We start from the raw sequence: 15,724 nt of genomic DNA, 5'->3' as shown, positions 1-15,724 counted from the left end.
ATGTCACCCAGTGCAGGAACGCAAGATTTGCATCATACTTAAGTAATCAGTGACTATTTTGGTACATTGTAAGACCTACATCACATGTGAGACACGCTTTTAAAAAAAACTCTCCACCCTATTTTAAAAAATATATTTTTACTCCCACTTCACACAGCTTACCTCCTCCAGGAGACGTGTAACAGCATCTATGTCATTATATGTCTTAGTCATCTGGCCCACTCGATCAGCACATAGAACTGTGGAAACAGAGAAATGAAAAATGACAAACTCAAAGTAAACATTTCTAAGTTAAAGCTAAAGCTTGTGTTTAAAACACAAAAGTATCATTATGTAACATACAAGGTGCCTACATGCTTTTTACATACATGCTCCCTTGTGAAAAAGTATACTTGAGCATACTTAGAAAAAAATGGGGGCTCGTCCGGGATCATAATAGAGCCCTATATAGAGCCCTATATAGACAACACATCAAAATAAGTGTACTTCTTTCAAGTTCAACAAAATATTAATACATGATTTAAAATGTATTTAATAAAAATATTGATTTGACATTTTTGCTGAACAGTTTTTTAAGTGTACTTAAATGTGTTAAAGGAGAACTCCAGTCAATTTTAACATTGAGCTAATTTTTTTGTAAATTTGGAGTGCTGTCAGTACAGAGAACAACGACAAAAATCGGTGTTGCCTACACCGTGTTATTCTATTTTTAAAATTTGCACCCTGTTAACTTCAATGGGGCAAGTTTTAAACCTGCTTTTAGCCTCTTAACATCCTTGATGTGTCATTACAAGTGCACAGCTAATGTGAGTTATTCCTTCAGAGTGAACACGGTGAATCTGACTGCAGTAGATGTGAAAGATATGAATAAAAATGAAGTTAATTCGGCCAGCGCTCATACCTGTATTTATTTCCTGTTTTCGGTCGAAGTCCACAGTAATCGATTGTCGAGTTCTCCACTGTTGCTTAGCTACCTATGATCACGCGCGTGAACTCGACAATCGACTACTATGGACTTCGACCAGTCATGGAATATATTCCACCAGTCATGGAATATACTTAAAGTACACTTAAGTGACCTTTTATTTCATTCATGTTTTCTGCAAGTACACTACAAGTGCACATTCAAAACAATTAAGCACACTTCTTTTACACAGTGGATGACACACGATTCTGATTCTCTTTGCATTGATTCCAAAATCAGTGATATAAAAAAGTTATATAAAATGATCAAATAATGATTTATAATTTGATGTACCTCAAAATGCTCTGAGACTAACATTAAACAGATGTTTTTGTTCTTTTACAGTTCATATAGTTTACATGGTCTAACTAATTTTCTTCCAGAATCTAATTTTTGCTGCAATAGGTCTCTTCTCCAGGGAAACATCTCCAATCCCAACTGAGAGAAAACACAACTATTATCACCATCATATTTTCTCACTATCAACAGGTCAGCATATTTCAGCTTATAAATAAGCTCAGTGGATTTATTGTAGTCACATCCAGCAGATCCTCTCTGCCTGTCTGTTTGAAGCAAAGCATAATTACCACAATATAATATTCTTACACCCTATTAAATCTTATCATGCAATATATACAGTGTATCAGGTCCAAAGACGAAATTACCAATTTTACAGATAACACTGAGCAGTATAAATCATTTTAAAACAAATATATGTGTAATGGAACTCCCTTTTTTTTCTTCATTATATCAACATTTTAAAGCTGCAGTGTGTCATTTCTGTTCCACTATAACCACAAAAAAAACAAAAAAACAAAACAAAACAGTGTCTAAACTCTAAACTCACGCAAATGGATGGGGAAAAAAGGCCACAGTGTTCACACTTTTAGGGGAATGGCTGAATTTATAGTATATTTATAATTTATAATATTTAAGCTGAAACAGAAGAAGGTTTTTAACAATGAAACACTTTCATTAGCACGATAAACACTACATTTCCATAATTGCTGTACTGCTGCTGGGAAGACCATATGGCACTAGACAGCATGATAATGCTTCCAATGGTTCAGAAGCGATTCAACTACAGAAGCTCTTCGAGTTAAGTGTGATGTTAAAGAATCAAATGCAAAGCAGACATTTCCATCTGCGTCACACACAGCACAGAGAGAGCACAGACTCTACCAGCACCTGTATCCAACACACAGATATTGACCTGCCAGCAACACCCAGCTATAAAACCACAGAAACATTCAAATATATCAGCTCTGTACTGTTTTTCTTCTCCTGAAACAATCAACTCTATATAACAGAGAACATTCAGTGTTATTGTTTGATCATGGTTAACAATATTTATTTAGGACGGGACCTACACAAGCTTTCAGTATACTGTAGGTTAAACTTAGAACTGTGAGTCACACGACAACAATGGCTAATAGGATACGGCCCAATGGTAAACCTAACAAACCCACCCAATCTTGTTGCTGGAGTGATATTATTCTCAGATTAACTTGAGAACCACTGTTGTCCTGGTCACAAATAATACAGAACAAAGTCCTAAACAGATCGGCATTTAATAAATGTTCAACCACCAAAATCAATAATAAAAAAATCCTAACGTTAAAAATCATTCATCTATCTTCCTTAACAGAAGCTTTCACTGCATTAAATACCAGATAAAAACGAAGAACAACAACATGTATAAAAAGGGATTTTTATACCCTACCACTTAAAAGATGACAAGTTGGTCTAAATTTGTGTTTTTTTTCTGATTTTAGATACCTTTTGATCTAAAGTTTTTAAGCTTAAGTGTTTGAAATTAGTTTAATAAAACATAAATGGTAGCAATAAAATATACACTAGACGCAAAATTTGTTAGTAAGATTTTTTTTTAGTCAGAAGTTTTTTCAGCTTCTAAATAAATATCTTATGCTCACCAAGACTGCATTATTTGATCAAAAATACAGTGCTGCTGTAATAAATTAAATTATTAAATTAAATTACATTTCAAAGTAACTCTTAAAGTTTTAAAATGTAATTTATTCCTGTTATGGCAAAACTGAATTTTCAGCTGCTGATTTTTACTGCTAATTTGGTGCTCATTAAACATTTATTTTTAATAGTAATGTTCAAAACAATAGTAATGTTAAACACCAATGAATTTCTTTACAAAAATTATATTTTAATTAATACTTTTTAAATGGTTGGCTATTTTGAAGAAAGCGATGTAATAAAAAATAACTAATGTAAAGGAAGGTAAATAATATGTATAAAATATTTAGCCTAAATTATGCAAAATTAGTCATAATTAAGAATGAGCAGGGGTGTTCAATCTTTTGACTGACAATGTATATGGCATGTTGTTATTACTAAAAAGTAATATATCTCAACACCTCACTGAACAAAATATATAGCCTAAATAATATAAATAATAACATACTAATATATACACATATCCCATATATCTCACGCCACATTTGTAGGAGATCACATTATGTACCTTTCATGGTTCAATGGTCATCACAAGGAATGAATCTGCTTAGCAAGGTTTATTTACACTCATCTAAGATCAAGTTAGACTATTAACAGTGCTGGTCTAAGCTCCCAGGACAGTGTGTTTCAAACTAATTTTCCATCCACCAGCATGTAGAGATTTACTTCAATTACCCCGGTACCATGACGCTCAACACCAGACAGAACAACAAACTCAGACCAACCGTACACAATGACCTGTCATCAGATCAACTCCCAATGCACAGAGACAATTATTCCCACAGTGTAAACCGGACACAAAGAACACAGCCATGCATTAAAATCTCCTGCACATCTTGTTTAGTGTGTTAATAAAGGTGACTTTCTTTGTCCTGAAATAACCTCCAATAAAAGTCAGTTTGCACTCGTGCACATACAGAAATAAAATTTCATTTTTAATTGCAACTGTATATATAATGCATTCATATCTCATATCAGAGATTTATAAATGTATTTGCTTTACAGTATATGCTTTTCCTGTGTGTGTGTGTGTGTGTGTTTAGTTTAAATTATAATATATATATATATATATATATATATATATATATATATATATATATATATATATATATATATATATATATATATATTATAATTTAAACTAAACACACACACATACATATATACATATATATATATATATATATATATATATATATATATATATATATATATATATATATATATATATATATATATATATATATATATACACATACACACACTCACCTAAAGGATTATTAGGAACACCATACTAATACTGTGTTTGACCCCCTTTCGCCTTCAGAACTGCCTTAATTCTACGTGGCATTGATTCAACAAGGTGCTGAAAGCATTCTTTAGAAATGTTGGCCCATATTGATAGGATAGCATCTTGCAGTTGATGGAGATTTGTGGGATGCACATCCCAGGGCATCCACCACATCCCAAAGATGCTCTATTGGGTTGAAATCTGGTGACTGTGGGGGCCATTTTAGTACAGTGAACTCATTGTCATGTTCAAGAAACCAATTTGAAATGATTCGAGCTTTGTGACATGGTGCATTATCCTGCTGGAAGTAGCCATCAGAGGATGGGTACATGGTGGTCATAAAGGGATGGACATGGTCAGAAACAATGCTCAGGTAGGCTGTGGCATTTAAACGATGCCCAATTGGCACTAAGGGGCCTAAAGTGTGCCAAGAAAATATCCCCCACACCATTACACCACCACCACCAGCCTGCACAGTGGTAACAAGGCATGATGGATCCATGTGCTCATTCTGTTTACGCCAAATTCTGACTCTACCATCTGAATGTCTCAACATAAATCGAGACTAATCAGACCAGGCAACAGTCTTCAACTGTCCAATTTTGGTGAGCTCGTGCAAATTGTAGCCTCTTTTTCCTATTTGTAGTGGAGATGAGTGGTACCCGGTGGGGTCTTCTGCTGTTGTAGCCCATCCGCCTCAAGGTTGTGCGTGTTGTGGCTTCACAAATGCTTTGCTGCATACCTCGGTTGTAACGAGTGGTTATTTCAGTCAAAGTTGCTCTTCTATCAGCTTGAATCAGTCGGCCCATTCTCCTCTGACCTCTAGCATCAACAAGGCATTTTTGCCCACAGGACTGCCGCATACTGGATGTTTTTCCCTTTTCACACCATTCTTTGTAAACCTTAGAAATGGTTGTGCGTGAAAATCCCAGTAACTGAGCAGATTGTGAAATACTCAGACCGGCCCGTCTGGCACCAACAAACATGCCACGCTCAAAATTGCTTAAATCACCTTTCTTTCCCATTCTGACATTCAGTTTGGAGATCAGGAGATTGTCTTGACCAGGACCACACCCCTAAATGCATTGAAGCAACTGCCATGTGATTGGCTGATTAGATAATTGCATTAATGAAAAAATTGAACAGGTGTTCCTAATAATCCTTTAGGTGAGTGTATATTATATATATATATATATATATATATATATATATATATATATATATATATATATATATATATATTATATTATAATTATTGTAATTATTATTAGGGTGTCTGTGCACACCAGCCTCAGGTTGATCTGGGGTGACTGTAAAATTTAACACTGCCTATAATTACATGTATAGATACATATAAATAAAATAGGAAAAAATGACTGACAAAATAGCAATAAAATAGCAGAATAACTTAGGAATTCCTTGATTTTAAAATGTCAAGTCTTTCATAAATAAATGTATTATGTAAGGGATAATGTATAGAGAGGCGGTCGTTATAGCGAATAACAACCCCGACAGGCTGAACAGGACCCCGACGCGAAGCGGAGGGGTCTTGAATCAGCCTGAAGGGGTTGTTATTCGCTATAACGACCGCCTCTCTATACATTATCCCGCTTATTACATGGCTACCTACAAAATAAAGAAATTATTTGACATGAATTATTGATTTAAAAAGGAGTTTATTGATTTAAAAACGAATGTATTGCTTCCGCCAAAGAAAATAGTCCGTTCCGCGTCCATAGCAACGCGCTGTTTTTCATGGCAACGGTCTGTTATACTTCGCAGCGGTCTGTTATCAAGAAATAACAGACCGCATTCTACATTAGAATTCAGCCAAGCCATGTAATAATTATAAACAGTACATTTATTTACACTTACTACAATTCAGATTGTGCTATTGATATTTATTACTATTGTCAATTACTAATAATCATAATAATTATAGCCAAAACCTAAGGCAATTTTCATGACATTAACAGATCAGTTTATGTAGTACAGTGACAAACAATTAACAAACCCTTACACAAGTGTGAGGAAAAACGTTAATATTGACATTTCAAAATCTGAATAAAATGTTGTCTAATGATATTAAAAGCAGGGCAGTCTTAAAGCAAAAAAGTGAAAATGTCAATCATTACAATAGTTACATAATGGCATACAGTACGTGCAGTGCATGCTGGCATGCATGTTGTACCACTATGAGGACGTCTGTGCAGTGTTGACATGATCAACCTTTGAAAAGCTCTGAGACAGTGCACTTTTATAATAAACCCAAGCAGCATGTAACCTTAATTAGTCATAATAAAAGCTTAATCACATTTTAATACTACTTCCTGAGACTTTATGATTAATACAATGAAGCCTACAGTACATGATTCAAACTGAGTAACTCATCCATTTCCTTACAGCACTGACACTAACAAAGATGTTCTAACACAAATGACAGGCTGTGTGTTTACGCTCATGTCGAATAACATGAAATAGGCAACACATAGTGATTAGATCTGGGCAGAGAAAACCCAATAAGAAGGGGAATCTGATGTGTACATTTTAAAAGTCCTAACTAAGTATGTCATCACCAACCAAGGATGGAAAAACCTGTTTAGATTGTCTTATTCTGAGATCCAAACATTCTTGAAAGCCATTGAGTTGCTTTGACAGTCCGTCTCTTTAATAGCACACTGACGTTTAACATTTACAAAGATCAAACTGTCAAAGGGCACAGGTACTGTACCTTGCTCCAGAGTATACGGCTCTGCATCTTCACCATCATCATCCTCATCATCAGCAGCACTGTTTGAGCTCAAGTAAGATGAGGTAGATATTTCCAGTAACTCTGAAGCGGAGTCAAACTCAAAGTACTCCTCATTAGAGCAATCAAAAGGCAATGCCATGCTGTCACTGGGCTAGTTACGCCCAGACTGGCCCAGTCGTCTCAGGTACACAGCCATGAGTGAGACTGGGATGTTGGGCTGGACATATAACCTCAAAGATCAGATAGACAGTCTCTGACAGACACACACCTGATACAGGAGACTCAATGCTCGGCACTACCATTCAGATACGAAACAGCAGGTGAGGTGTCACTAAAGTAGGAAGAAAAAAACGACTACATATTTGCAGATCAGCATGCATTTATGTATTGAAAAGCTTATGAATGAAAACAATCAACAGATTGCATAAGGTTTTATGTCAAGATTATTCAAACTTGAAAGAAAATGCGACTCCCGCCCCCCCTTCTGCATAGGACTGAATGGTACTTTCCACTGACGCACCATCGCAACCTATCAAGGCGTGACTGAGTTGTGTTTGACTACACCTGTTGTGTGGGCGGGGCCTGTTCATATTCCCTGATGAAAAGATTTCATATCGCCATAGAGAAGGCAAACAGGACATTTGACACAACAGGAACCATAAAGTAAAAACACCAGGGACAAAATGGCACACCTGTTACTATATATATATATATATATATATATACATACACACACACACACACACACACTAAATAAATACACACCAATTTCTTTCTTTTGAATTTGGTACAAATTGTGACCATGTTTTGTTAGATTTACTCAATTACCAATCCTACAACTATTTAAATGTAATCTCACTCATGAGTATTCAGAAGTATTTTATGTAAACTGTGATTCTGCCACACTTACATTTACTTTCTTTGTATAGACGCTAAAATGTGCAATACTGATGTATAGGCATCTTCTAAAACTTAAACCATTTACGTACAGTATGAACAACTTAACAGATGCACAAGTGCTTATGAATCCTTATTCATTACATGAATACAATCCTTATGTATAAACACAGACCAGGCTGATTATTTCTAGTTAACTTGCCTCATAAAACTAAGCTAAATAACATTTCTTAGGAACGTGCTAAATCATTGTAGTTCATGATAGCGCTATATGGTGATAGACTTTAAACTCCAACAACTGGAGTGTGAAGACATGAGATGTTTGATAACAGCTGCACTTCTACACTTGTGCAACTCCACCTAGTCTAGCAATGCCACATGAATCACACAAGAACAATTCAGTATGCCTTGGTTTGTTGTGTTATCACTCATTTTTCTTGTTACATTGACAGAATGCAAATTGTTTATAATTGCAATACAATCTGCAGTAGAAATTCCTGCAAATGTGGGCCTTCTGACGGACTACATTCCAATGGAAACACAATAGCGTGACAGGAATTGTGTGATGGTACAATGGCTGTGGCCATGAAGGAGGCGGGTTTCTCTTTAGAGTGAACTTAAGCCTTTGTGCTTTAACTCCACTGAAGGGGAAGATGGAAAAGCAAGAAAAGAGCCGGAAAATGGTGAAGAATACGGTGAAGGGGTGGGAAAACTTTAGAGGGGAGGTGAAAGAGAGAATGGGACAGGGTGGGAAATGCAAAGGAGGTCAGACGGGAATGAAAAAGAATGTGTGTGTGTGACAGTGTGCGTGTGTGAGAGAGAATGTGTGTATGTGTGAATTCTGCTCCCCCCGCTGAAGTAATCAATATGCTGTGCGCGAGTGATAGAGTACCAAACCACAACACATAATGTGGGTCAACAAAAAGTAAAGTCCTGAGAATACTGTATCACCAGCTGTACATTTTAAACACAAACATATCATATCATCACATACCCTGAGAATTACATACAAACAACGCTTATATTCTACATATTCTTTCAAGCCACAAATATTTCCACAAAACAAACTGCAAGATCCGGACACTTGTGATCCACACTCAACAAGCGCTGCAGTTTTTATATTAGTAAAAAACAGCAGAGCATTCTGAAGCACTTATCATGATAAACGCTTAAACTGGCTTAATGTACATAAGAGACAGTGATATTAAAAGATCAAATTCAGTATACACACTATTGATGATTCATATTATGTGCATTATTTTGTGCATTTCGTTAATTTGCTTGCCTCTATATGGTATGTTTTATTAAATTCATCTTTTCTGTAGCTTAAACAGCACGGCGTAGTAACGGCACAGTCATGGGTGAATACTGAATTTGGGGTAGCACTTTATTTTACAGTCCTGTTCCCCATGTACATACTATGTACTTATTATAGTAGTTACAATAACTGGGTAATAAATAGGTACTAACCCTGAACCCGTAACTACCCCTAACCCAACCTTAACAGTTACCTGTAGTTACCTTATATTAACCAGTACTTTCTTAGATAAGTACACTGTAAGTACAGGTAAGTGCACAAACTGTAAAATAAAGTGCAACCGAATTTGGTCTTCCAATATCACAGTTTTAAATGTATTAAAGGGATAGTTCACCCAAAAATGAAAATTTGCTGTTAATTTACACACCCTCAGGTCATTCAAGATGTAGGTGTCTTTTTTTCTTCAGTTTGCCGGAAAAGAAGATTTTTAGCTGAAACCTTGGAGCTTGCTGATTTGTATAATGCAAGTCAATGGCTACCGTCACTTGGAGAGTAAAAAAAAAAACTCTGTTGTAAACAAAGCGTCAGCTCACGTGTGAGTTTGCTCCCGCACATACGTCCAGACTGCCATGAACGCGCTTAACACTGCTTGCCAACGCTGTGGATTACAGGTAATAATAATGTTGTAAATAATATTCAGTTTCTTGCACAGACTGATGGTTTTGCTTCATAAGACCTCAATGAATCGTCAGGAGCCATGGGTATTAATTTTGTTTTGCCTGTATATGTTGTTTTGACTCTCAAAGTGACAGTAGCCATTCACTTGAATTATAATAATCACCAAGGACCAGGGTTCAGCTAAAAATCCTCTTTACTGGTCAACTGAAGAAAAAAAGACTCCTACATCTTGGATGGCCTGAGGGCTTAACTATCCTTTTATATCACATTAAACGTTTTAGAAGTTCAAAACCCGCTTGGAGTGCTCTTTTGGTCTTTTAATATCACTGTGTTAGTGCCTACAACAGTCAGTGTGTTTGAAAACACGTACACATCCATCTAGCACTTCTGGACTGTTTATCACTGTCTTTACACTAGATTAAAGGGATCCATCTCTGTGGTTGGTTGATGTGTTAAAATCAAGACTGAAAGCTATCCATAAAATCCATCACAGACCAGAAAACCAAATAAACTGCATATGCACAACTTGACACCAGAACTTGCATAATACGCTGCATGGAGACACAACATAACAGTAAATGTCTGGGATCAAAACAGAGCAGTTTTATGCACAGGATTACGTAACCATTCCAATTCTAAGGAGAAGTAGTATAAGGAAGGAAGGATAAGGCGGCCATCAGTCAACAGAGACCAATAAAACATGCAGAAAATCTAGATCAGAGTGCAGTGCTGTGATATAACCTGCTGCTTGTGAAACAGACTTCATAATGTCAACGCACCATCGATGGCTGATCTCAGATTAGCGAGAGACAGTGTTGATTAAAAAGAGCAGAGCATGACTAAATGTCTGTGTGAACAGAATCATTTCCCTGCTTTGAAATAAGGTGCACAGTGATATTAAAAAGGGGTTTGAAAGAACAACAGACAAATGAGAAATGATGTCTATGAATATTCAGATATAACTGACTAGGGTGTGAATGTGGTTTAAACCTGAATACAGACAGTCATAAACTTGTGTGTTTCTGCTTTCAGACTGAGACAAGTGAATAAATGTTATTGGCCAGTTCTGCTGAAAATAAACACTTTTCAATAAACTTTATGGGTAAAACTTGGACGGACGGACGGACAGACGGACGGATGGATGGACAAGTGGATGGATGGACAAGTGGATGAATGGATGGACAAGTGGATGGATGGATGGATGGACAAGTGGCTAAACAAATGGATGGATGGATGGATGGATGGATAGACGGATAAACGGATGGATGGACAAGAGGAATGATGGATGGTCAAGTGGCTAAACAAATGGATGGATGGATGGAAAATGGCTAAACAAATGGATTGATGCAAGGATGGATGGATGGATGGATGGAACTGAATGGATGGAACTGATGGATGGATGGGTGGATGGATATACAGATAGCTAACTGAACTGATAGATAACATATAGATTGATTTGACATCTTGCTGTCTTTATTTATCCACCTTTATGAATGGATGAATGTATGGATATGCATCTATGGATGGAAGAAACTGGATGGATGAGTGGGTGGATGGATGGATGGATGTGTAGGTAGATAGGTAGATAAGATACTATTTTGGATCTTTCTCAAAAATCATGCTGGATAACATTCATAAGGTGGAACACATTTGTGAATTTCATGTCAGTTTGAGTGATGCTGTCTTTCAAGCAAAAGACATTATGTTCATTTTTCAAATAAACTTTTCACTCAAATTGAAACAACAACAAAAATCGGACTTGAACCCCACTGTATATATTTTTTAGTCATTGCATATGCACTTATCTTTTCAGTATTATATAAAGATTGTGACTTATTAATGCAAGTCATTTTAAAGCTTTACCCTGGTGCTGAGTCTGATGCAACACAGGAGCTGAGAGGCCAGCTATACTTAGTCACCCTCAATGTTTCCTCCGCCATTCTTACAGTACGTCTCAGCCCGAATCGGATTTCCATATTCTTTCACAGTCTCCTCCATGGCAGACCATGTTACCAACCAACTTTTCTGAAAGTGTTTAATTCTCATGGGTGATTCTCCCCACCCCTCTCTCCCCCTCAGTGGCAGCGGACAGGATTTTTCCTTCTTACCGTCAGTGCACTCTTCATAATACCAGTCCAGCTCGTAGTAATCCGCCTCCACAAACCTCTGCATGCTCAGTCTCCTTCAGTCGCGAGCTGGAGCCTCTCCTGTCCGGAGTCTGAGGTCACACACACATACATGTACCCACGGCCGCCCATTTTCCCAACAGCTCGGTAGCCAGATCCACCACTAACTAATCGCAATGCGTTCCACACACACACAAGGTCAGAGAACAAGAGATGATGGGAGAGAAAAATGCAGTGCCCCTAAAAGCCAGCAGTGTTGCGCAAGAAACTGCACTGCTATAGTCAAGGTTGTATCACACTCTGGAGGGCAGGGCTTACCCAAAGCCAGCCAATCAGAGCACACTTCATCAGAGCTGCTCTCATCATCTCTAAGCACTCGTCACAGCCCAACCCCGTCTCCTCATCTCTCGTTTCCAAGGCGCCTCCCTTTGGAGAGGTTGTCATGGCAACTGGCTCTGACTCCAGACTGTGTTGGTGTCTGCACGTGCTCTGTTGCTTAACTTTCCCTTTGTTTTTTCCTCCTGCACTCTTCCATTGCTCTTTTCTGCCACACATATAGCAGCGGTAGTGCTGCATGCATGGGATATTTCATTTTGCTGCTCAGCTCAAGTGTAAGTGGCTGGTACAGTGATGGCAGGCTTTTGCTGTCTGCTTGCCAAAAGAAGCAGCTGACTCTCTGCAACTCACTGTGCCAAGAACAGATACAAATAGGCTGCAAAAGACTACAAAAAGCCTTGGTCATTTATTCTTTACAAAGGTTTATTCTTTGCTAAACTAAACACTATTGATTTAATTTGATACCATTGGTTGTTTGACTCTTCTGAACACCACAAACTATTCCTGAACGGTACGAATCATCCAATCGCAAGCTTGCGTTCAGCTGTGATGTCATTTTCCTGTGCCGTGGACCTGCTATTGATGACTTTCCAGTTGCCACCTCATCGGCTGATACCAGCAGCAGGCTCATACCGATGACATCACGCTGGTTGGATAATGGATTTATGGAGTTGTGTGATATGAGGAATGATTGGATGAGGATGACAAAGGTGAAAATCATGTCTATAATTACCATGGGTCCACCTCTGATTTAATTTTATAAATCGATTTTAATTTATTTTTTTACATTGACATTTTTTTCAGGGCTATGAAAATTGTTCATAGTTGTTCAAAATTGTTCAAAAAAAAAAAAAAAAACATTTTTTAAATAAAAAAAAATTGCAGCAATTTAGTCGTTTTTAACGATGCAGCAATTAAAACAAAATCAGCAATTTAAGAATAAATCCAAATCAGTATCTTACAAATGTATTTTACATTTGAAATAAAACAAATAAAAAGAAAATAATTTGCATTAACGAGACATTTTTCATATTATGTAAAGATAAAGATAAAGATAAAGATAAATGGGAGGTACGTGCCAAATCATCATGGAAATAATGTCAAAATGCAAAATAGGAGCTAAAAATAGGCTTTATTCATTCTGTATACAAATATAATTTTTTATTTAGTGATTTATATATATATATATATATGATGAATCGTATGACCGATGAATGAACCTGTCACTTTATTTGTCAAATTAAATGGTGGGATAACGTAGCACAGCTTTACGTGAGTCTTTTTGCTTAAAAAAAGTTCCAAACAAACCCACAATCAACTATTGTGCTAGCCTGACGTCGTCAAATACGCGTTTATTCTATGTGACTTACTTGTAAGTGTGAACTCGTGAAATCTCAATTCTCCAGCGGCAGTCATCTTTGTTGTAAACGAATTCAACCCAAGCGCTCTTTGGTAATGTGGATGATTACGTTACTATTGATCATCTGTCCATCATCATATAAAGCCCGCCCTGACAATTTGATTGGTCCGAACAGCTCTGGTTCCAGCATAATTTCTCTGCAACGGATCAAGTCCAGACCGAACTTCCCGACCTAAAAATGTTGTGGGCGGGGCTAAGTTCGGCCGGCATCCAGCCAACTATTGTGCATCTCCAAGCAACAAACAGTAGTGGCGTCCGTTTCTGAATGAGTTGGTTTTTAACAAAAAAGAACTTTTGCATATATTACTTAACATGCACTGAGAAAAAACTGGTTAAAATCATGTTAGCCACAGTCCCTCTCCAACTCAGAGTTGGGCCTCAGTTTGAGCTATTTTTAGCTAATATGTGAAAGAGCTGTATGACAGCTCATAAGATCCAGGGCATCAAATCCAGGGCATCAGCTCCTAATGAACCAGTGTGAATAACAGACAAACACACTGTACATCTGTGATCTACAATGTCTGATTGTACACTGTACACTGAACGACAATAATCAAAACCAGAATTTTAATGTCTGAAGGCATTTCTCCACTCTACTTAAAGCACTGGGCATTTTGGAACACGTTTACATAGGCCTATCCATGTAAAACAATTTTCCAGGGAAGCTAAAACCTCTACATTGTTGGCTGCAATTATTTTACTATTTCAACACAGGTGGTTAAAAAGATTGAGAATGTAAGGTCGACTGCAAATCTTCCTGTTAAATACCGAATACATTTTTTTTTGCATGTGGTCAAATGACCCAAGTGTTCAACCTCAAACTCAAGGACAGATCATGGCAAAGGAACTGACCTCATAGAGCTATCAGACCTATAAACACTGGTGCTGTGAGTGACAGCAGACTCAGCCAATGACCAGCAGTGTAGGGCAGTTGCCAAGCAATGAGACCCAGTGTTGTGGCAACCAAACACAGCTGTCACATGGCAACAATTGCACATGTATTAGCCAAGTTATATCTCAAGTATCTCAAGTTTCATGTAATGAAGCTTTTAAAATCTTTCAGCCATACAATCATGAAGATTTGAATGGTTCTATACTTTATTCTAGACTTGTTGAAATAAATTACGCAACAATAAAAAAATGGTTGTTTCAACTTAAAATAGTAAGTATTCATACTACCTTAAAAGTTTAGTCAACTTAAAATGTGAAGTTGTACTAAGTGACAACTTGGATATTTCAATTAGCACAAAGACTAACTTTTTTGTTTTAGTTTTAAGTTGAAACAACAATTTTACAGTGAAATGTTCAACCAATGCAATGCTCACTGGTAACCCTTATGTAAAAGCATTGTTAAAGCATGTATGAATGGTGGAAAGCATGCATGTATGTGTGTCAGTGCATGTGTGAGATATTTGTTGTTACTATTTTGAGTAAAACAGTGTCAATGGAAAAAGATAACTTCATCATGGGTGACAGAGAACGAGACAGGAAAAACAGTGGATGTGAGAGAGAAAAATAGAGGAACCGGATGAGAGAGTGATTCTGTGCTTACGGAAATATTTGAGGGTCTCCTCGATCTGTTCTGTGGTCAGGTCGAGGTTGACGTCGGGTGAGATGAGAGGAGTGTGGAGCCAGTCGTCGTGGTCATAGCCGTATATCGTGTCAGCTCTCAGCTTATAATGAGGCAACTGCTCCTCAAGCAAACTGATGATTTCCACCTCAGGAAGATCAGTGCTGTTACACACATCTGACAAGGAGAGAGAGAAAGATGAGAACAATCAGGCGCCAGGGAATGGAGACATTTGCTCAATGAATCTGACTAGAAGAAGAAGAAGAAGAAGAAAAAAACCTATGCTAAAAATAATCATGTTTCACATGGTACAACCATGTTTTCTGGTACTCTAGTCTTTGAAGTCAGTGCATTTGCAACAACATGTGACAATTTATTTTTTTTAAAATTCCCCACAGAATTGAAAAAAAATTTGGTTTTAAATTATATAACAACAAATAAAT

General features: G+C 37.1%; 1 protein-coding gene across 5 annotated transcripts in view; it reads right to left on the bottom strand.

The window, feature by feature from the left end:
* trak1a (trafficking protein, kinesin binding 1a) overlaps positions 1 to 15,724 on the bottom strand; it is a 74,787-nt gene that overhangs the window by 24,810 nt on the left and 34,253 nt on the right. For 4 of the 5 annotated variants that reach the window (XM_079893820.1, XM_079893818.1, XM_079893819.1 and 1 more), the window contains 2 exons: positions 15,264 to 15,458; positions 163 to 239 (listed from right to left, as the gene is read on the bottom strand). In XM_079893820.1, coding sequence (XP_079749946.1) covers positions 163 to 213 — 51 coding nt within the window. In that variant the 5' untranslated portion in view covers positions 214 to 239; positions 15,264 to 15,458. Of the gene's footprint in view, positions 1 to 162; positions 240 to 11,937; positions 12,088 to 15,263; positions 15,459 to 15,724 lie in introns of those variants that run through there. The other variant, XM_079893817.1, reaches the window with a different exon arrangement.

Source organism: Squalius cephalus (assembly GCF_949319135.1).
Source record: "Squalius cephalus genome assembly, chromosome: 15".
Classification (NCBI taxonomy): domain Eukaryota; kingdom Metazoa; phylum Chordata; class Actinopteri; order Cypriniformes; family Leuciscidae; genus Squalius; species Squalius cephalus.
Note: the sequence above shows the minus strand (reverse complement) of the source record. Positions and strands in the feature narration are given on the sequence as shown.